We start from the raw sequence: 21,497 nt of genomic DNA, 5'->3' as shown, positions 1-21,497 counted from the left end.
GAGATGGCCATTTCTGAGGATATTCCTTTTTCTCTGTGGTACTGCAATCTTGGAGTTAGTATATGTAAGTTTGGGGGAGAAAGTTGGCCCCCTACATTGGGGGTGCAGGGGGGGCCTGCCCCATGCATAAAAGAAGTTTAACTCATTCCTTCCTACAAGAGTATAGACAACAGAAAAGATGAGTTCCTGTGTATCCCATAAGACTGTAGTCATCTTTACAAGAGACTTCTCTGTACTCCTGAAGTGAGTATACTCATCACTGTTTTCAAAGTCTAATTTCTGAAGTTCTGGCTGACTCATCAAGGTGGCATGTACAAGCTGTCATGATTTGCTAAGTATGATAGCCTAATGGTCAGCATGGGATATGCAGAGCTGCAGTTAATAAAGAATGTTTACAAGAAATTGTATTAGGAATGCAGAATTAGTGAGTGGTTCTGTCTTATAGGACCATAGGATCTTAGGAAGTTACTAGGCTATTGGCACTGAGGCCCTTATAAGCCTAGCCAAGAGTTTAGACAAGTCAGCACCCGATGCTCCTGCCCAGCAGGGACACAGGTGTAATCCCAGTGGTGTATTTTCTGTTTCCCATCCAGTTATCCAGATTGTACTTAAAAAGGCATAATGAGGTACTCTGCTTGATGTGGAGAGAGAATCTGTTCCACAGATGGGGGAGTCTCTGGGACACAAATCTGTCCTGCCAAAAAAGTCCTGTTGATGTCACAGACCAGGTTGATGTTGTGAGTGCTGGTTACTCGAGTGGAACTTGACTTGGAGATATGCAATAGTCCCATCAAGGCGGGGCCTGAGATTGCTTTGTATGCCAGAAAGAGGTCACCTCTGAGGAGTCTGTATGAAACTGAATAGAGGAGCAGGGCTTTTAGCCTGTCTGTGTAGTGGAGATGTTTGAGGCCCTGGATTCTCTTGGTGTGGAACCTCTGTGGTCTCTCCAGGTGCTGCATGTGCTTTGCGTTGTACTCAGTAATGGGCCTTATAAGGGAAGAATACAGGGATGTTATGACTTCCTTGTCCCTGGATGAGATACCCTTACTTATGAGGTGGGCAGCGTTCCATACAACGGAAGCAGGTGGGCCATGTAGAAAGCTTTCCATACAACGGAACCAGCATGGTGGTTAAAAGTCAGGTTGCTATCAACCTGGGTGCCCAAATCTCACACTACTGATTGCATGCTTAGGACATTGCTATTAATGTGATAATTTGTGGGGACGTCACTCTCCCCAAAGGGAATGATGATGCATTTTTTGCTATTCAGCTTGAGGTCATGTTTCTGACACCAGTCATTTGTTTGGGTGAGACCCGCCAGGAGGATGTCCACATCACTAGGGGAATTGATGACAGCACCCAGCTTGCAGTCATTTGCAAACTTGGTCAACCATAGCTCACTGGCTTTGGCCTGCATCTCAGAAAAGAATGTCCCAAATAACAGAGGCTCCAAGACCAATCCCTGGAGTACCCCCTCATTACGTGTCTACTGCTTGAGGTGGCTTCTCCTATTTTGACTAGGTGGGTTCTATCAGTGAGCCAGTTTGCTACCCATCTGGTAACATATGGATTGATGCCTAGTTGAGAGAGTTTATCTATTATGCCCGAGTGGGGAATAGTGTCGAAGGCTTTGGCCAGGTCAAGGTATGTGATGCGCACCGTCTTCCCCTCGTCTGTGGCTTTGGTGACTATCTCAAAGAAGTTGACCAAATTTAACAGACATGACCTCCCCTTGACAAAGTCAAACTGTGTGGGATCAAGTGTTTGGAGGTTGCCAATGTCCTTGTTAATGAGATCCATGATAATCCATTCCATGGCCTTGCAGATCAGGCTAGCTAGACTGATGGGTCTGTAATTTCCCGGATTGGTGGATGTTCCACCTTTGTGCATAGGGATGATAGTGGCTGTCCTCCACTCAGCTGAGACAAAGCTGTACTCAGGCTTTGGTTGAATAGGGTGCCTAATAGTCCTGCAAGTTCCTGCCTGAGTTCATGTAGGAAGCAGCCTGAGATGGTATCGGGTCCCATGGAGGCTGTATGTTTTGCCTTTGAGAGGGCAGTGATGACCTGTTCTGTAGAGATAATGGGGGGATAGGTATTGGGGATCTCCTGATTTACTGATGTGGGGGACAGAGGGGTGAAGTTTTCGCTGAGTATGTCAGCCAGCAGGTTGGCTACATCTAATGCATTTGTGCATGTGGTGTCCTTGACCACCATTTCTGAGCAGATCTGGGATTTTTCTTTGAGACTGCGGACATATGTCAAGTAGGCCTTATGATTGTCTCTAATAGATGTGGCCAATTTGGACTCAAAGTTTCCTTTGGAGGATTTCACTTGTGCTCTTATTTTCTTCCTCAGGCGAAGGAGAGGTTGCTTCCAATTGGGCACCTGCGCCTTCTTGGTCCTGGACAGCAATTTTTTTCCTTTTGTTATTGAGTTTATTTATTGCAGATGTCTACCAGACAGGTTTACTCTTCCTTGTGGAGGATAATTTTGTCCTGTCGGGTATTCCTGATTCCATGCATCTGTATAAATGCTCGTATAGTACTTTGATGTAGATTTGGATATTAGTGCCAGTTCCTACAGAGGGAGAGGGGGCTGTGAAGCTGTTTATACCATCCCTCAGGAGGTTGTAATCAGCTTTGGAGAAGTTTTTGTGTTTGACCCTAGCTAGAGGTGGGGTCGGGGGAGATGGTGATTTTGAAAATGACTGCTTTATGGCTGTATCTTACCAGGGAGGATGATACTGAAGGGATGCTGCAGTGGTTACTCATGTTGGTTAATACCATTTCCAAGATATTATCACCTCTTGTGGGGGTATCGACTAGCTCTTCCAAGGCATTTGCATTGACAAAATTGAGGAATCTCTGGGCATTTGTGTTCTGGCATGAGTAGTTCTTCCAGTCTGTGTTTGGGTAGTTAAAGTTGCCCAGGATCAGGGTAAAGGGTTGAATCTTGATAGATTTGAAGAGGTCCAGATAGGTGTTGTGGGCATCTTGAGTCAAATTTGGAGGCTTGAAGCTAGCTATGATTTGAATAGGGGTCTTGTCAGTGGTTAGCTGCTCCTGGAGTGTCTCCTGTCCCTCATACTGTCTGACCAGCCCGGAGGTGTGTATGTCTTTAAATATGTATTGAAACTCCACTTCCTTTGGCTTTACTGACCACAGTTTGGGGTCTGAATGTATGATAGGATGAGTAACCAGGTAAGGCTGGGATGCTCTCTGCAGCTTTTAACCAGGTTTCTGTGACTGCGCAAATGTCGGCATCTTCCAGAGTTAAGAATGCATTCAATGAGTGCAGTTTCATGTTTAGATTGCTAGCGTTTAACAGCATGACTTTTAATTTGCGTTTTGTTGAAATTTTTATGCTGGTAGTTTTGAAATCATCACTTTTTGTAGAAAAGGCACTATGGGGGAGGCAAAAGCCTTTGCCAGAAGCCTGAAGTCCAAGTGCGACAGATGCAGTCCATCTCTGGCAAAGCACCATGGTCTGTTGATCATATCTTCCCAGGCTGTCAGGTATTGGATCTCCCTGGAATGACACCAGAAACTAAGCCAATTGTTAAAGTCAATCACTTTCTGTTTGTATTGAGGCATCATTCTGGGTGACTGTAGAATGCTGCTTAAAACTAGGGACATACCTGCCTGGAATACACATTCAGCAAGATCAGTCATGTCTCTCTTCATGTAGCCCAGGGAGGTACATCTCAAGTCATTCACACCAACATGGACTATGACAGAGTCATAACAGTGCCTGTTGTTAAGAGTCTTGAGTGGGTGTGTGATATGGCAGATTCTGGCACCTGGCAAACAACTAACCATGACTTTTTCCTTCTCCAGCCTGGTGAGAGGCACATCTGTGTGTCTCACAGTGGAGTCTCCTATGACTAACATGTTGTGTTTATGTTTAAGCCTTTGTGGCTGTGAAGCATAGGTGTGTGGACTATGCATGGTATGTGGTGTGGAGGGTTGTGGAGTTTGCAGGTGTTTTTGCCTTGGAGGTCTCCTTTGTTTGGGTATGTTTTTGTTGAGAACCTCCGCATATGTGGGTGTGTGTTATGTAGGTGTGGGTGGTGTTTGAGGTGAAGTGATTATGTTGACAACCTTCTAAGTGCCAGATATACTGGCTTGTGAGGGAGAGACCATAGATTCTTGGTTCCTAATGTAATTGTATCTCTCACAAATTGTGTTCTTAGGTGTTAGTAGTAGATGGTTGTCCGTGTACATAAGGCAGTTGCTACAGTGTCTCAGGATGCCCATATCAACCAGACTGGCAGGAGAAACTATAGGAAATTGTCCATCCATATTTGTCAGAATCTAAGAGAAAGAGGCCAGGTAGAGCTAAGGAGTAGGCCTAAAGCCCAAGTGCTTAAACCAAAACTAAGAGGCTTAGAATAACACTTACAGTTTAAGCAACCAGTAATAAATGCAGCAGAAAAGATGCAGTTGAACACTTTGGAGAACAAGCAGCAGAAAAAGCAAGATGAAGTAATAGAGTAGGAGGAGGAAACACAAATAGAGTAAAAGCAGGTGAATACATTTTTTTTTTTTTTTAGTAAAGTGGAAAGCGAGAGAGGAGGAACAGAAGATAATTCAAGGTTAAGAAACTAAAGGGGTTGGCCTTCCCAAATGATCTCTCTATATTAGGTAGAATGAACTAATGAGACGGGACTGGGAAAAGTCTCCCAGATCAAATTTTGTAGTAGGAGCGGCCAACTGCAAAAGCCACCAAGTTTAAGTAAGAACACAACAAATACAAGTGGGCGGGAGGGTGAGGAATAAAACAAAATTCAGACAGAGGTCAAGCAAATATATAAATGCAGACACAAATAAGTAATAATTCAGTTAAACAAATAAGTAAAAACAGAGCAGTACTGTTAAGAATCACTGAAACATTTAGATCAAGTGCAAAAATATACTTATATCAACTCTGTATTTCCAGATTGTTTAAGAAGCAATCACAGTCAGGCACAATGGAGCTTCTAGCAAGATAAGCACAAAGTCACACAAAGGTAAATCTTTTATACCAGCAAGATAAAAGATCCTAACAAAGCCAAGCCCTGATGCAGTCAGATAAACACAAAAGCTGTTTGACCAGTAGTTCCACCCTGGAATGAGTTACTTCAAACTCCCTGCTGCACCAAAGAGTGTAAAGGACCCCACTATGTGAAACCATTTGGCTTAAGCTCAAGTGCTGTGACGACAAATGAATCTTAACAGAAGTAAAAATTTCAGCAAAGTTCAGGAAACAAAATTCAGACAGAGGTCAAGCAAATATACGAATGCAGATGCGGATAAGTAATAATTCAGTCAAGCAAATAAATAAAAACAGTACAGTACTGTTAAGAATCAATGAAACGGTTAGATCATGTGCAAAAAATATACTTGTATCAGCTCTCTATTTCCAGATTGTTTAAGTAGCAGTCACAGTCAGGAACTTTTAGTATTCAAACACTGAATGACAGTAAAAAAATGTACAGTAAAGCATGGTGAGTGATGTGAAGGCATTTTGAGATATAAATGCTCTTTTGGTAAAGCAGTTATGACTGTCACCCATATTTTCTTAGCTGTATTAATTTTATAAAAGCACTGAGACCTGCAGGTCAACAAAAGATTAAATCTTATACAAAACAAGCACCCAATGTCGCCTCCAATACTTGCCATCTAATACATATAGTTTTGCAGACTAGCAATGTTGTGAAATATTGTGGAATTATTATAGGATTATAGGATCATAGGATGTTACTAGGCTAATGGCCCTGGGGCCCTTACAAGTCTAGCCAAGAGTTTATCCCCAAAAGAAACCTCAGTCAGCACCTGTTGTCCCTGTCAGTGAGAGACACAGGTGGAACCCCTGGCACAAATTTGTGGTTTCCCATCCACTCATCAAGGTTGCACACAGAGCAGTCTCTGGGAGACAAACCTGTCTCTCCAGCAGGTTTTGTTGATATTGCATATTAGATTTAGGCCTTTCAAGAGGGTAATGCATGAGGAGTTAGACTTACAGATATGGAGCATCTCTAGTAGGGCAGGGTCCAAGATTGCCTTGTAGGCGAGACACAGGTCAACCCTGAGCAATATACTCGAATAGAGTGATAGTGATTTGAGCCTGTCCACATAGGAAAGGTGTTGGAGGCCATGGATTCTTTTTGTGAGGTATTTCAGTGGCCTTTCCAGTTGGTGCAGCTGTTTGGAGAGGTTCATACCAAACGGGGCATTATACTCAATTATTGGTCTAAATAATCTAAATAATAACCTCCTTTTTTCTGGATGCAACCCCTTTACTTATGAGATGATCCAAGTAAAAGGCTTTTCTGACCACTGCCACTGCATGATGGTTGAATGAGAGGTTGTTATCAACCTGAGTGCCCAGGTCTCTCACCACAGGTTGTGTGCTGAGGGGGTTGACATTGATGTGGTAATCAGCAGGGGCCATGTTTTTTCTGAATGGTTTAATGATACTTTTTTTTTGCATTTAGCTTGAGACCATGACTTTGGCAGCAGTCATTAGTTGCTGTGAGACCCTCTTGCAGTATGTTAACTTCATTTGGGAAGTCAATGACAGCACCCAACTTACAGTTGCCCGCAAACTTGGTCAACCACAGGCCTTTTGTCTTTGTCTGGACCTCTGAGAAGTTGATCCCAAACAGTAGGGGTCCTAGGCAGATCCCTGGGGAACTCCATTAGTGACAGGTCTGCTATCAGAGTTGGAGGTGCCTATTTTGACTTTGAGGGTCCTATCGGTGAGCCAGTTGGACACCCACCTGATGAGATACGGATTTACTCCAAGTTGTGTTAGCTTTTCGATGATGCCCAAGTGGGGGATTGTGTCAAAGGCTTTGGCCAAGTCAAGGTAAGCTTTATGCACTGTCTTACTGCCATTCAGGGCCTTGGTGACACTCTCAAAGAAGTCAACCAGGTTCAACAGGCAAGATCTGCCCTTGACAAATCTTAACTGGGTGGGGTCACGTGCTTGCAGATTGCCTATGCCCTTGTTTATGAGATCTATAATAATATGCTCCATTGCTTTACAGATCAGGCTTGTCAAGCTAATGGGGTGATAGTTTCCAGGGTCAGTAGTGGCACCACCTTTGTGCAAGGGGATGACAATGGCAGTTCTCCACTCTGCTGTAATGAAGCCTGTACTTAGACTGTGGTTGAATAGTGTGCTTAATGGCGAAACCAGTTCTTGCTGGAGATGCTGCAGAATACAGCCTTGGATACTATCAGGTCCCATGGAAGCTGTGTTCCTTGCCTTGGATAGAGCTATTAGCACTTGATCTACAGAGATGTGAGGTGCAGGACGAGTATCGGGATATTGAAAGGGCCTTTGGAGGGGACAGGGGGGTAAAGTTTGCACTGAACCTATCTGCTAGCAGGTTGGCTAAGTCAACAGGATTGGTTAAGTACTATTTCAGAACAAACCTGGGCTTTGCCATTATATGCATAATTTGCATAGTATCCCAAAACAGCTGTATGCTATCTCCTTTTGTCATACATCACTGGAAAGTTCTTTTCTTTAACAGGTGAACAATTACTTCACTGATATTTTGTATCTGTCTTGCAGACTTACAGAGATATCATTTTTGTTTAAACATAACATTAGTATTTTTGGCAATTAAAATACAGTTTTTCTTGCATAAATCTACAATATAAAATCAGCACCTACAGACAGACCTTTAATATTAACACCACTGTAGACAATGGTCTATCAAAGAGATAGCATATTTTAATTTTTTTTGTAACCATGCCATTTATTAGCTATTATAAATCTAATGGAATGTGTTTACAGTAGAGGATTTTTGGAGAAAAGCCAAGAGGAAGCAAGTGGTTTCCTGATGTTTCAAATTCACTCTTCTGCATTTTTTATGCATGTTGGTATCCAACATTTGAAGTACTTTCATTTCTGTGGGAGCGATGTAACCCACTTTAAGCAAGCTGACATAAGAAGAAACACAAAAATGTGATATCAATAGAAATTTCTGAGGCTTACAAAGTACATCACTGAAGTGAGAAAAAGTTACAGTTTCCAGCAAACAAACTGGCAGAAACACTTCCCTTGCATTTTTGTTAAATATATCATATACAGTAAGAATAAAACTCTTTGGTCTTCTGCAAAAAAAAAAAAAAAATGTACTCTTTAACCTGGCTGCAGCCAAAGCCACGTATTGGGCAGTATAGGGAATTGATCAAACTGTCCCTACTTTGTTCGATCACCTGTACATCACTTCTGGATAGAGTACATCTTTTCATCTTTATCACCATTAGTGAATGTAGAGGCGCATCCCTGGGTTGGTTACACACCCATTCAAGTAGTTGGTGTTTTTATTATCCCTTTCAGTGTGTTTTCAGGTATTCCAGTCAGTCATAAACTACCAACCTGCAGTATATGTTACAAATACTCAGTGCATGAGCATGAGTGATTTGAGCTAGGTCTGTTGTGTGGATTGTAGTAATGACCATGGACATCCCTGCTTTGCTCTTAGCTTCTTGGGAAGTTGTATTTACTGTATGCAGTGGTAATCTCATTGGTATATTTTTATTTTTTACCAGCATTGCATCAAGTGTGGTTTAAACACTATGATTGGCAAATTTGGTGAACAGCTACAGTTTTGTGTATTCCCTTTTTCAGTGACTGGTGTCAGAAATGAAGTTTTATTTCCTTACAAGAGTGTTAACCTCAAACTGGACTGGCAGAAGTTGTACTGTGTTTAATTACAGTGTGTGTTACGTGGACAAATGTAAAGGATTCGGCTGCATAATGGTGGCATTTCTACTGTTATTTTACAGACTTTCCTAAGTGTAAGCATTATAGAAAAAAAGAAAATTGTATATGACCCTGTAATGCAAAATGTGGTGACTCATAATCACAGTGTACTTTCAGAGGAGCACATTGTTTGGAGCTTATCTTTGTTGCATTTTTCCATTTTAAATAAGCTTCTTATCTCATGTTATGTCAAAGGTGTTTTTGTTATTGTTTTGGGGGAAATATGCTTTTAACTGTGGATGAAATAATTATGATAATGCCTTTTCAATAGTTTCCTTGTTTGATTTGCATGAACTGTGGTTGTACAATATTTTTAGTAGCCCAATGCAAAACATGTAATCCCTTTGCGACTTCTGAAAAACATGTGATGGTGCATGGATAATAAGAAAACTGGAGAATGTTAAGCATTGAATTTGCTCTGTAAACAAAACTAAACAATGAGACTGTTGGCTGTACAGTGATGTTTACTGTTTTTGCTGTGATAGTTATGTGCATTGCTGATTATATAGAGACCTAAAAATAGTGCAGCACTGTTAAAGAGATGTGGCATTTTTGTAATAAAGCTTGTGGGTCGTATATGGAACAATCTATGTTGTTCAGTTTGCGTGCAGTCTGTTCGCATCTTGTATGTTTGAGATGCTTCTGTTCTTGTGAAGCCAAATCCTATGTCTAGGAAACAAAAGAAAGTTGGTGCTATTTAAAGTGAGCCTTCACTGTTAACACAGATAAGGTTCAATGTGTGTGTAATATATTGCTCATTACTGGTTTTCCAGGTTTCCTTCACAAAGTAAATGACAAACTGCTTTTCTTACGTATGTTAGACAAACTTTGTTAAAAGTTTTCTAACAAAACTGGCATTAAAAGAGGTCTGATTTTGATTTTGGAAGAACTGTTACTATTAAGAGTTTAGGGAGAAGCCATTAGGTGTACATGTATACATTTGTAAGGAGGTACAAAAGTTACTTTTCAGTATAATTTTAATCTCTGTAAAGTTAGTACTGGCACAGAATGTACTCGGTTTCTTGTTTAATCATTGCTATTCTCTGTAGGTACATACAAGTCAACAAGTTCAAGTTTTCATAATAAATACATATAAGCTGGACATACCCTTTATTGGTTCACATGTAAGAAGAAGAGAGTATCAGTTCCGTTCATATAAAATAACATTGCCACTTGCAAGTGTAAAGTGAAATCTATACATTGTTATTGTTTGCTTTTTCTTGCTTCTGAAAAAATAAGCTTTGCTATTGCTTTTAAGAGAGCTGCCAATCAGGGTGGAGCATTTACTGTAAGTTCTATTTCACAGTTTGAAATTGTTGGTTTGACTTGTCTGCAGCCACACTACTGAGGCTGCAATTAACCCTAACGGCTACTCAATGAAGCGATTCCCGTTATATCTAAAGCTATTGAAATGTAACCGTGTGACGGGGACAGTACTATGTTTTAGCATGGTAGGGGGGAGACATTCTGCTGCAAAAAATTTATTAATTTTGTTGGCACCACCCTGAATGGATTCTCTTAAACTTCATATTATCCTGCAGATGGAGTAGAGATGTTGTTAGAACGACTCATTATTACTTTTAACTTGTCTACTTTCGTGTGTCCTTCAGAAAGAAACGCAGGAATGTTCTAAGTCTGGCTCATTTCACGAACGAGGTCGGGTAGGTTGCAGAAACATTAGTATTACTGTATTTTTGTAACACCTATTTTTCCCCCCACTGGAATTTGTTCAGTTTTAAGTTGAAAACCTTTCTGGTGTGGCTTGAAAAAAGTAATTTTTTCATCACTATTTCTGTTTAAAGTAGTTCATTTTTACATAATCAGCTTACATCCTGTAACCCAAGCCACTACCAGAAGTTAAAACAATCAATAATTGATAGCTATTATTGGATTTTCATGGCAGTTATAAAAACTAGAAAGCTCAGGCTACACAGAGTCTATCTTCAAGGCATAGTTGTATTTTTTAAGAAAAACAGTATGTGAAAGTAACAGGTTTACATTTTATTCATCCTGACATTTATCATGATTACTTGTACAGATGTGCAGAGTGGAAACAGTGTCATTTGGAATCATAGTTTATTGTAAATCAAGTCTGAGAGTAAAACACAGCTCCATGGATAAAATGTGACACGAAGAAGGTGATAGGGCTATGTTTCAACAGTTACAAGAAGCTGTTTACTCTGCCAGGAGTCAAGGACAGTAGTACTGTAACATAAACAGACCGATAACCTACCAGTACAGCAAGGTCTGTTACACAAGGCTTGATCGTAACCAGTAAGCTATGACCAGCTTGAAGGTTGTTTGGACTGCTGAAACTGACTTTATTATAAAACTGGGCTGATGACAGGGCATTCTACCAAGTGCCTGGTCTCTGGAATAGTTCATATTCCGTCCAGCTGAACTTCGCAGTAAGCAAATCTTACAAAGCAGAGTTCTACCTGTGAATATTTTGTTGGAACGTGGTCTCTGTGCTACTGTCACCGTTAAGTAGAGAGCATGTGGCCCAGTTAGTCAGTTTATAGTTTGTATTCAGTTAAGATATAGATGCCATGAGATTTTACAGGAATCATGACAACTTGTTACAGACTCATGAAACTCTTTGAGTTTGGGTCTGCAAAAAGTTTGAAAAAGTCAATGTTTTGGAGGGTGTCAACCCTCTAATAGGACAGAAGGGGTGGGGGGCTTCACTCCATACCCTTAGTTTTTACCTTAGGGAAAGGGACTTCAACTCAGTTAGCTTTGTCTTGTTGACTCTGAGCCAGAGATTAAGTGAATGGTTCTGAGGTTTTGCTTATTATATGGTTTTATTTTCTGTTAGTGGTAATTTTCACTAACTCTGTTAATCAGTAGAGTGAAATTCATTCCGTCAAACGTAAACAGCCAACAGTGTTTTTAATACGGAGCAAATATGTCTATATATATCTGTTTTGTGTGTGTGTGTGTGTGTGTGTGTGTGTGTGTGTGTGTGTGTGTGTGTTTGTATATATATATATATATATATATATATGCATATACGTGTATGTGGGCATTGTATGCATCTATGTATGTGCATGTGCTTCTGTGTATATATCAGCATTTGTAGTCATGTGAATTCATGCATTTGTTTTAGTTTTGTCTGTGTGCATGTGTGTGTGTGTGTGTGTGTGTGTGTGTGTGTGTGTGTGTGTGTGTGTGTGTGTGTGTGTGTGTATTGTGTGTGTGAGATTTTGTGTGTTAGAATTATAATTAGGTTGGGGAGAAAGGGAGGATAACCTGAGTGCAAGGTGTAAGGGGTGCCAGTGGTGCAGGAGTGCAGAACCAGAATTAATTTCTAAAGCCTGAAAAACATTGCAGCCAATGCTGCATTTGCGGTTACGTCTGAAGCACTTTGTGTGTGGTAAATTAACTGTATTAAACTGTTTGTTACATCTGTAGCAAGCTATGGTTCTGATGTGTATGGATTTGTATGTGCCTGTGTTTGTGCCTGCGTTTGTATGCATATCTGTGTGTGTGTGTGTGTGTGTGTGTGTGTGTGTGTGTGTGTGTGTGTGTGTTTGTGTGTGCACGTGCGCGCACGCGTGTGTATGTATGTGCGCACATGCATATATTTTGTGGTTGTGTTTCTAGAGCTTCACTGTTAATGTGCACTAGAACTGTATAAATGTAGCTTTTCCAACATCTTGTATACTAATCCTGACATTCAGCCCTGAAAAACAGAATAAAACTTACAGTGCAATAAAAACAGACACAAAAATGTCTTCTTTACACTAAAAAGCAGCAAAACAAAATAACAAGTAGTGAGTGCCACTTATAATGTTTAAAACTGTTCCTTGAAATACATAATTGTAACATGTTACTATGGTTATCTGAGCATAATAATTTTTTTTTCTTGTGGAAAATTTTGTGTGCCAATCATTAGTATTAGACTGTTGCTTTTCTTCTTAGAAATATAATGGTTCAATTCATCCTTAGCGTTGTCGCCTCACAGTAAGACGCTGTCCAGTTCGATTCTCAGCTAGAGCGTCTTCTGCGTGGAGACATGCGTGAATCGGCGTACCTTCGTTGTGCGTCAGGGCTGGCAACTCGGCATGTAAAAGTCTACTGCCAATCATTAGCGGACCGGAGTTCCGCTGTGGCGACCCCTAACCGGGAAAAGCTGAAAAGACACAAACAATGTGTCAGATACTTTGGATATCTGTTGGTATCATATAATGTTTTCATGACTTGCATCTTATTTTCTAAGTGTAGTTATACAGCCAGTATTACAAGAGAAAGACAAACACAGATCATTCCAGATGAGATGACCATTACTTGACTATCAGCACATGTGCAGGAAGGTTCATAGGTTGGTACTAGGCTATCGGACCTAGAGCCTATACAAGCCTAGCCATAACAATTCCGTGGCTATTTCTTCCCCACAATATTTACTTCCCCGGACCCCTGTCTAGCAGAGCAACTGACGTGATCCCCGGGGTGAATTTCCTATCTCCCATCCAATCGTCAAGGTTCCTTTTGAAGAGGGCCAAAGAGGCGCTCTGCTTGACATGTATGGGCAGTCTATTCCAGAGTCTGGAGAGTCCCTGGGTCAGGAACCTATCCTTCCAGCATGTTTTGTTCATTGTGGTGACAAGGTTTAGATACCTGGAGCATGTGGCTGTGAGAGATTGGGATTTCTTTAGGTGTAGCATGCCCAACAGCTCTGGGTTTGACATAGACTTGTATGTTAAGCAGAGATCGCCTCTGAATAGACGATATGTGGCAGAGTATAGCTGAAGTTGTTTTAGACGGCCAGCATAAGCATCTGCTTTAGGCCTGTGATTCTTTTAGTGAGGTATTTCTGCGGCCTTTCCAGTGGTTGCAGATGTCTTGAGAGGTACATACAAAACCGGGCGTTGTATTCTATAATTGGTCTAATGAAGGATGAGTACAGTGGGGCAATGACCTCCTTTTTTCTGGATGAAAAGCCCTTAGTGATGAGGTGTGCCACATAGAAGGATTTCCTGACTGTTGTGGCATTGTGGTTATCGAAGGTGAAACCACTGTCCACCTGTGTCCCTACATCTCTTATCACAGTTTTGGTGTTTAGTATACTGAAACCTATCTGGTAATTGGGTCTATATTATAACACTGAAGTCTTACAACTTCAAATGTTGTAATATCGAACCCAGTAGAGTGAAACACCAGAAAACCGAACAGTCAGAATAGCAAATTTTTTCCCAGGGAAAAAATTTGCTGTTCCGACAAACATACACACAGCACAAGCACACTAAAATAAATAATCCACACACAAACACACTTCACAAAACCCTACACTAAACCATACATACACCACTAGCTATCCACTTACCTAAACCCAGCCCTAACCCTAAGGTCCATCACTATCGCACACTCACCTTACCCGCTCCCTAACCCTAACTCACCTACCCCACCCTAACCCTCACGTCCACACAATCGCATATTTACCTGACCCATGCCCCAACCCTAACTCACCTAACCCATGCCCAATTGCACACTCACCTTCGTTCGCACACTTACCTTAACCTGGTCCGTAACCTTCGCTCTACAGTAGAGGAAATAGCGAAGCTGCAGAAACGGCCCACTAAATACTTTCCCTAGGAAAGTATTCGGTGTTCTGCAGCTTCGCTATTTCCAGCATTCGCTCTACTGGGTTCGATATTATAGCATTCAAAGTTGTAAGACTTCGATGTTATAATATAGACCCGTGGTAATTCACGGGTACATGTTTTTTCCCCAAAGGGCATAACTATACATTTCTTGGCATTGAGCTTGAGGCCATGTGTCTGGCACCAAGCATCTGTTTCTGTAAGGTCCTTTTGTAGAATATCCACATCATTTGGGGATTCAAAAATGGCTTCCAGTTTGCAGTCATCTGCGAACTTTGTTAGCCAGAGTCCCGTAGTGTTGGCCTGTACTTCAGAGAAGTAGATGCCAAACAAGAGTGGTCCCAGGACTGAACCCTGAGGTACTCCACTTGTCATTTGTCTGGAGCTGGATTTGGAGTTGGCTACTTTTACAATATAGGTCCTGTCAGTAAGCCAGTTGGCAACCCATTGAGTGATGTAGGGATTAATGCCCAGCTTAGTAAGTTTATCTATGATTCCAGAGTGGGGGGATGTTGTTGAAGGCCTTGGCGAGGTCCAGATAGGCTGTGTGGTCCGCCTTACCCTCGTCCACAGCTCTGGAGACTGATTTGAAGAAGTCAGCCAGGTTCAGGAGACAAGATCTGCCATTCATGAACCCAAACTGGGTGGGGTCCTGTGTTTGAAGGTTGCCAATGTCTTTGTTTATAAGTTCCATGATAATATGTTCCATGGCCTTGCAGATCAGGCTCATTAGACTGATAGGGCGGTAGTTCCCAGGATCCAAGGTGTATCCCCCCTTGTGGATTGGGATAACTGTAGCTGTGCACTACTCAGTGGGCACAAAGTCTGAGGTGAGGCTATAATTAAACATGACACTTAGGTAAGGTGCCAGTTCATTTTGTAGTTCATGTAGTACACAGCCTGGGATGTCGTCTGGTCCCATGGATGCTGTATTCTTAGCTTTGGAGAGTGCGTTTTTTACCTGTGTGACCATTTTTACCGGAATTTGGCAATCTTTCGGTATTGAGATGGGCCCTTTAGGGAGTGAGAGGGGGTGAAGTTGGCACTGAATCGATCTGCCAGGGTATTGGCAATATCCTTGGGATCAGTATATTTAATGCCATTCTGTTGTAGCTCAGAACTGATCTGAGCATTGCCATTTAGATTCTTGACATAGCTAAAGAATGCCTTGTGGTTGTCTTTGGAACCTTTGGCAATTTTATTTTCAGAACTAGCTTTGGAGGATTTTATGAGGTATCTCAGCTTCTTACCGAGGCTGGCAAGGGAGTTTTTTTGCATCCTGGGATTTTCCTCTTTTCTGCAACAGTTTCTTCCTTTTGTTGTAAAGTTTGTTTATGGCAGGGGACCACCAGATTGGCTTCATTTTTTTAGAGGAGAGTGTCTTGGTTCTGTTTGGGATGGCACGATTCATGCACGAATTGTACTGTGCCTTAGTGTAGGACTCAGCAGTTGAACTTCAGTTCCCGTCTGCATGGGTGTCATGAAGTTTGCCACTTCTGACTTATGTAGTATGAAGTTGGCTTTGGAGAAGTTTTTTTTCTGGAGGTTTCCTTACTGGGGGGTGGGGGTGGGATGTGGATGTCAAGGGTGATTAGCTTATGGTCAGACCTGACCAACAAGGGGGTGACCATAGGTGTGGAGCATCGATTTCCCATGTTGGTAATGACCAGGTCTAGAATATTGGAGCCCCTGGTGGGACTATGGATTAATTGATCCAAGGCCTGGAATTTATGAATTCCAAGAACTGTTGGGCAAAGGTGTGGATACAAGAGTAGTTTTCCCAGTTAATGGCAGGGTAATTGAAATCACCCAGTATTAGGGTGTTTAGTTGTATCTTAATATTTTCCAGTATGTTTAGAAAGGTGTAGTGAGAATCTTGGGGCATGGTGGGGGATCTGTAGCAAGCTACAATTTGGATTGCAGTCTTACCTAGTGTTAGTTGCACCTGGAGAATTTCAGATGCATTGTGTTGGGCAACTAGCCTGGTGGTGTCAATATCCTTGGTGAATATGGGCACACCTCCACATTTAGTGTTTCGGTCCTGGTTTGGTGACTGAAAAGTGTTAGCCTGGTATTGCAGGGGTGCTCTCTCTGGAGCCTTGAACCAGGTCTCAGTTACTGCACAGATGTCGATGTTCTCCATTTTTTGGAGTGCCTTGAGAGAGTGCATTTTGAGGTTTAGACTTCTAGCATTGAGTAGCATTACCTTCAGATTTTGCATGTTTGTACCTGATACGGTGGTGGTTTTGTCCTTTGAACTTTGACTAAAAAAAGGCACTATAGTGGTGGCAAGAGCCTTAGCCAGTAACCTGAATCCCAGTGACAGGTGACCATCTCTGGCAAAGCATTGTGGTCTGTCGACCATGTCATCTCAGGCAGACAGATACTGGATCCCCTTTGAATGACACCAGAAGCTTAGCTAATTGTTGAAGTCAATCATTTTGTCCTTATACTGTGGTATCATTCTGGGCAAAGGCAGGATGCTACTCTGGGCTAGGGTCATACCTGCCTGGGCAACATGATCCGAGAACTCTTGCATGCCTCTTTTCATGTAGTCCAGGGAGGTACGTCTCAAGTCATTCACTCCAACATGGACAATGACAGAGTCATATTTGTACTTGTTGTGGAATGACTTGAGTGCATGCGTTATGTGGCAGATCCTGGCACCTGACAGGCAGCTGACTGCAATTTTCTCCTTGCTCAGCCTGGTAAGTGGGACATCACTGTGCCTGACTATACAGTCACCTATGACTATAGTGTTGGGTACTTTGTCTTGCCTTAGGAGCTGTTGTTGGGTGGCACACTGGTGTTGTGAGCTATGTGACACTTTGGTTGTGATTGGTGTTTGTTTGCGTTTCAGCTTCAGAGGTCCTTGTTGCTTGGGCAGGTTACTGTTAAGGGCCTCCGTATGTGAGGGTTTAGTGTTGCTATGTGAGGGTGATGGTGGTGTGGGTTTAGAAGGGCTGTGTGTTGCTTGAGGTGTAGTGCAGGTGTTAACCTTCTCCTCTTGACTGTCTAGCACAATCTTGGGTGGAGAGAGCTTTGCTTCCAGTTTGGCTATGTAAGTGTATCTCTCACAGATTGTAGTGTTGGATGTTAGGAGGAGAGGGTTGTCTGTGTACATGAGGCAATTGCTGCATTGCCCCAGTATGCCCAGATTCACAAGGTGGACAGGGGAAATCACCGGATGCTGACCCTTGGACATGCCTGGTTTGGTGCTTTTTTTGTAAAGTACAAGAGCTGTTTTCCCTTACCTTAGCAAGGTACTTTGCAATTATAGGCTGTTTAGTGCCTACACTTAATTTATCTGTATTAACAAGGAGAGTTGAGTGCTTTTATCAGTTTAAGGCTTCCTAGTGCTTTCCGGCAGGTTTTAGAGCAAGTGCTAGTCACAGGGATGCTTAAAGGTAAGATGAAAAAAACTGCTTTATCCTAAACACTGCAGTGTGCACTAGGGGAGTTAGATGTGAAAGTAGATAACTTAAGTTTTACTTGTCTAAAAAGTTAAGTTTTAGTGGAGAGTCACTATTTTTAAAACAGCAAGATAGATTGAAAAGATGGGCGTGATTGGCCCATAAAGTCTTGCTTTTCATGGTTAAAGGGTGGTGGCCATACCTCTCAACCTGGAAACATCAAAAATCTGGACAAAGGCCCATGAAAAGTAGTTACACCTGCCAGCCCTGTATATAAAACCGCTGCCTCTGACATTTCCGTTAGTAGTACATTTGTTTTGTTGTCGTGCCAGTAACGCAGACTGAAGCGGAGCTCTAGCAGCACCATGAGGGACTGGCCATCCCATAGCCTCTCACCTGTAGCAGCACACAACATCACTAACTTTAGATGGAAGTAAAGAAGGTGAAACAGCCACCCAGTGCCTCAAGCAGAGCCAAAAAATGCATTCAGTCATTTTATTGAAGACCCTGCTACCTGGAAATTATACAAAAAGGCAGGCTTCTTGGAAAGGTGTGATTTTGGGCTTGGATTTTGTAATTCTACTGTACTGGGTCACATTTCCTTGATAATCACGTAACAGAATGTATTATTTTACTGACACAGTAGCTGCAATGAACGACGAGTAAAACTGCATTTTGAGTTATACCTTATTCCATTTCCATTCTTAAAAGATTTAAAGTTTTATTCAAATTAAAATATTTTAGATAACTGACCGTATACCACATATGCCTTATCCACATCACTTGACATGTGCTTGTTTTGGACAAGTTAAGGATCCATGTACAGATTACTGCCATGAAAACAAACACTGAGCTTTCCTTATACCTTTGTTCAGAACACACACACACACACACACACACAGTCATATTTTCACAAAGATCTGCAAGAAACTTTTTGTTTAAAGTTTCCAGGCAACCCCGAGAGCTTAGAAGCCAAATTCAAATGTATGCAACTGTGCTCTGCAGTCTGCAGAATAGTTTGCCAGTTTCTGCATTTTCATGGCAGGATAACAACTATACGCAAGAAGAGGTCATACAGATCGTGCGTCTCCTTTCATTTCATGTTGGTTTAGTCATCAAGCGCTGTAGAATTAGTAAACCAAGTCAGAAGTGACTACAGCTTGGCTGACACAGCATCCTCTCGCATCATGTATTTAAAAGCGATGTATTTGCAAAGTTTAACACGGTGCAATCTTCTGGTGTAATTGTAGTGGCTCTCATCAAAAAGCTGCTGCAATTCAGGTTAAGTGTCACTGTCCTATTAAATGTCTGTTGTCTTTTAGATACCTAAATAACAGGAAAAGTAATATTTTTTTAATGTAAACGTTGATGACATTGTGGTGATGCATGATGACATCATCCATAACTTAAAATTATACATAAAAATAAAAAAAATAAAAAAATCAGGAATTGAAGGGGCCACTTGGAAATTCGTGGCACCCCATTATTTTGGTCTCAAAACCAGTAAATACCGAGAAATTTCATATGGTGGTGGCTCAGCATGTTGTTTTGGCAGCCTTGAAGGAGTAGAGCTACATTGCTTACAGCAAGGTGCGTAACATGCGTACATTGCAAAGTGATACACCACACAACAAGGAAACTTGTCGTGTCTGGTAGCACATATGCACCTCCCTGGAAGTAGTATTCACATAAGTCACAAGCCACCAGTGCAGGGGTTAGGGCAGCCTGCAGCATATGCAGACTTGGGTACTCCTTAGCACCCAACTCCCACCTCTGAGGGGGAACAGAAGGCCTTAGAAGGCTCACTGGCCCAGGAATGAATGAGTGCAGGAAGTAGGAGCCTTTGGGCTAATGCAACAACTCCAGAAAAACAAATAAGCATATATGTGCATTGTGTGTGTGTGTGTGTGTGTGTGTGTGTGTGTGTGTGTGTGTGTGTGTGTGTGTGTGTGTGTATATATATATATATATATATATATATATATATATATGTATATATATATATATATATGGGATCCGTACATATGTTCGAAGTTTCACTACTTCGAACCCCACTTCACCGAGTCCACTTGTTTGAAGTAGTGAAACTTTGAACATTAACTTCGGCAGTCACACTACAGCGCGGAATGGGAATATTCCCTTTTCCCCGCTGTAGTGCGATCTTGGAGTTGGTATATTTAAGTAGGGGGTGTGGGGGGCACAGCAAAAACATGTTTTAGTGTATTTTTGGTTTTTTTGGGTTGCCTGGGGAACTAGACTTCAGCGAAAGTGCACTTTTGTTGAAGTGAACTTTCGCTGAAGTTTAGGGTCTACTGCTCTATTGTGAAGAATTGTATTTTCGATGTAGAGCAGTAGACCCACATATATATATATATATATATATATATATATATAAAATATGTAATATAGCATTATCTTTGAATAAGATTCATTTTTATTATTTTAATTTATTTGAGAATTTGTCATTTTTGTATTAATCAGGGAATGAGCCTAATACAAGCCCACTCTGCACGGAAATGACTGAACACCAGATAAAAGTTTTCTTTTGCTAGATATTTTCACTAAATTGTAGCTATTCATTTTATTCCTTTCCTGCGGTCTTGTTTAAAGAGGATGTGTGAGTTTAGGGATTATGTAGTCCGTAGACCTTGCTGTTGCGTTTTATCCATGGAGACAGTGTATTTGAGCTAAGTAATTGTAACCACTTCAGATGTCAGATGTTGCTATTTAACTTGCATGGCTAACACACTGAGAAGCATAGATCATGTTATGATCTTTATGTTTGTAGATGCAAAAACTGCCTTGAACCAAAGAAGGGCTGTGTGTAATCTGACTGCCTTTGTTTTGCAATTGCATGTAATACAGGATGCAGGTTACATGTTTTGTGTATCCTTTTAAGTATTATTATGGTTGCCAACAATTTAGCCCATTTCCTGAGTACTTTAGACTTTAGTAAGTAAACATATTAATTTCCCATCAGTATAATGTGTCTTTGATTGCTGACAACTGGAAACTGAACTTACCATGTCACTTCATCTCAAAACACCTTCACAATTACTTCATTGACTTAGTAGTGTTATATATTTTTACTGTCATTAAAATATGAGAATTATTAGGTCTGTTTGTGGTGGTGGATTTAAGGAAAAACTGAGTTTAGTGCACAGCATTAATTTCTTCTGGAATTGTGAGTATATATATATATATATATATATATATATATATTTTTTTTTTTTTTTTTTTTTAATTAATGACATGTCAGATAGCTGATGGTCTGTTAAAAGCTACAAAGGTGTGATCTACAGCTTTATACATAATTTTGGATGTCAGATAAGCTAATGCAGCAGGTGAGGCAGGGTTAAACTTTAGCAACTGCCTCTGTCCCCTAATGGGAAGGGTGAGGTAAAAGTTGCTACAACAATGTGTGGAGTTTTCACAGGTATGCAGCACAAAGAACAGTGCAGAAGTGGTTAGGTTTTGCATGCCATTCTGGGTCTCTTGTACTCTGGTGTGAAGAAGCCTCCGGGGAAGCTTGTGTTTCAGGGTCACCACAGAGCTATTATCAAAAGACTGAGAACATAGGGTTATTCTAGGCAATAATGCTTAGTAGAAAATTAAAATACAAATGAACCTAAATGCCTAAAAATTATATTGTATTAAATAGGGTACCAGGATCAGATTGAAAAGGTACCAGATTCTTACTTTAAAAGACAAAGAAC

General features: G+C 41.2%; 1 protein-coding gene across 5 annotated transcripts in view; it reads left to right on the top strand.

Moving 5' to 3' along the window:
• EEF2K (eukaryotic elongation factor 2 kinase) overlaps positions 1 to 21,497 on the top strand; it is a 469,356-nt gene that overhangs the window by 111,244 nt on the left and 336,615 nt on the right. For 4 of the 5 annotated variants that reach the window (XM_044089631.1, XM_044089635.1, XM_044089636.1 and 1 more), the window contains exon 3: positions 10,376 to 10,426. The exons of the other annotated variant lie outside the window; for it this stretch is intronic. In XM_044089631.1, the coding sequence (XP_043945566.1) occupies positions 10,376 to 10,426 (51 nt within the window). The remainder of the gene's footprint in view (positions 1 to 10,375; positions 10,427 to 21,497) is intronic. 5 annotated transcript variants of the gene reach the window in all.

The sequence above is a fragment of the Protopterus annectens genome, chromosome 12.part0 (genome assembly GCF_019279795.1).
Source record: "Protopterus annectens isolate FY-2018-M chromosome 12.part0, PAN1.0, whole genome shotgun sequence".
In the NCBI taxonomy this organism is placed as follows: domain Eukaryota; kingdom Metazoa; phylum Chordata; order Ceratodontiformes; family Protopteridae; genus Protopterus; species Protopterus annectens.
This window is presented reverse-complemented; position numbering and strand designations above follow the sequence as displayed.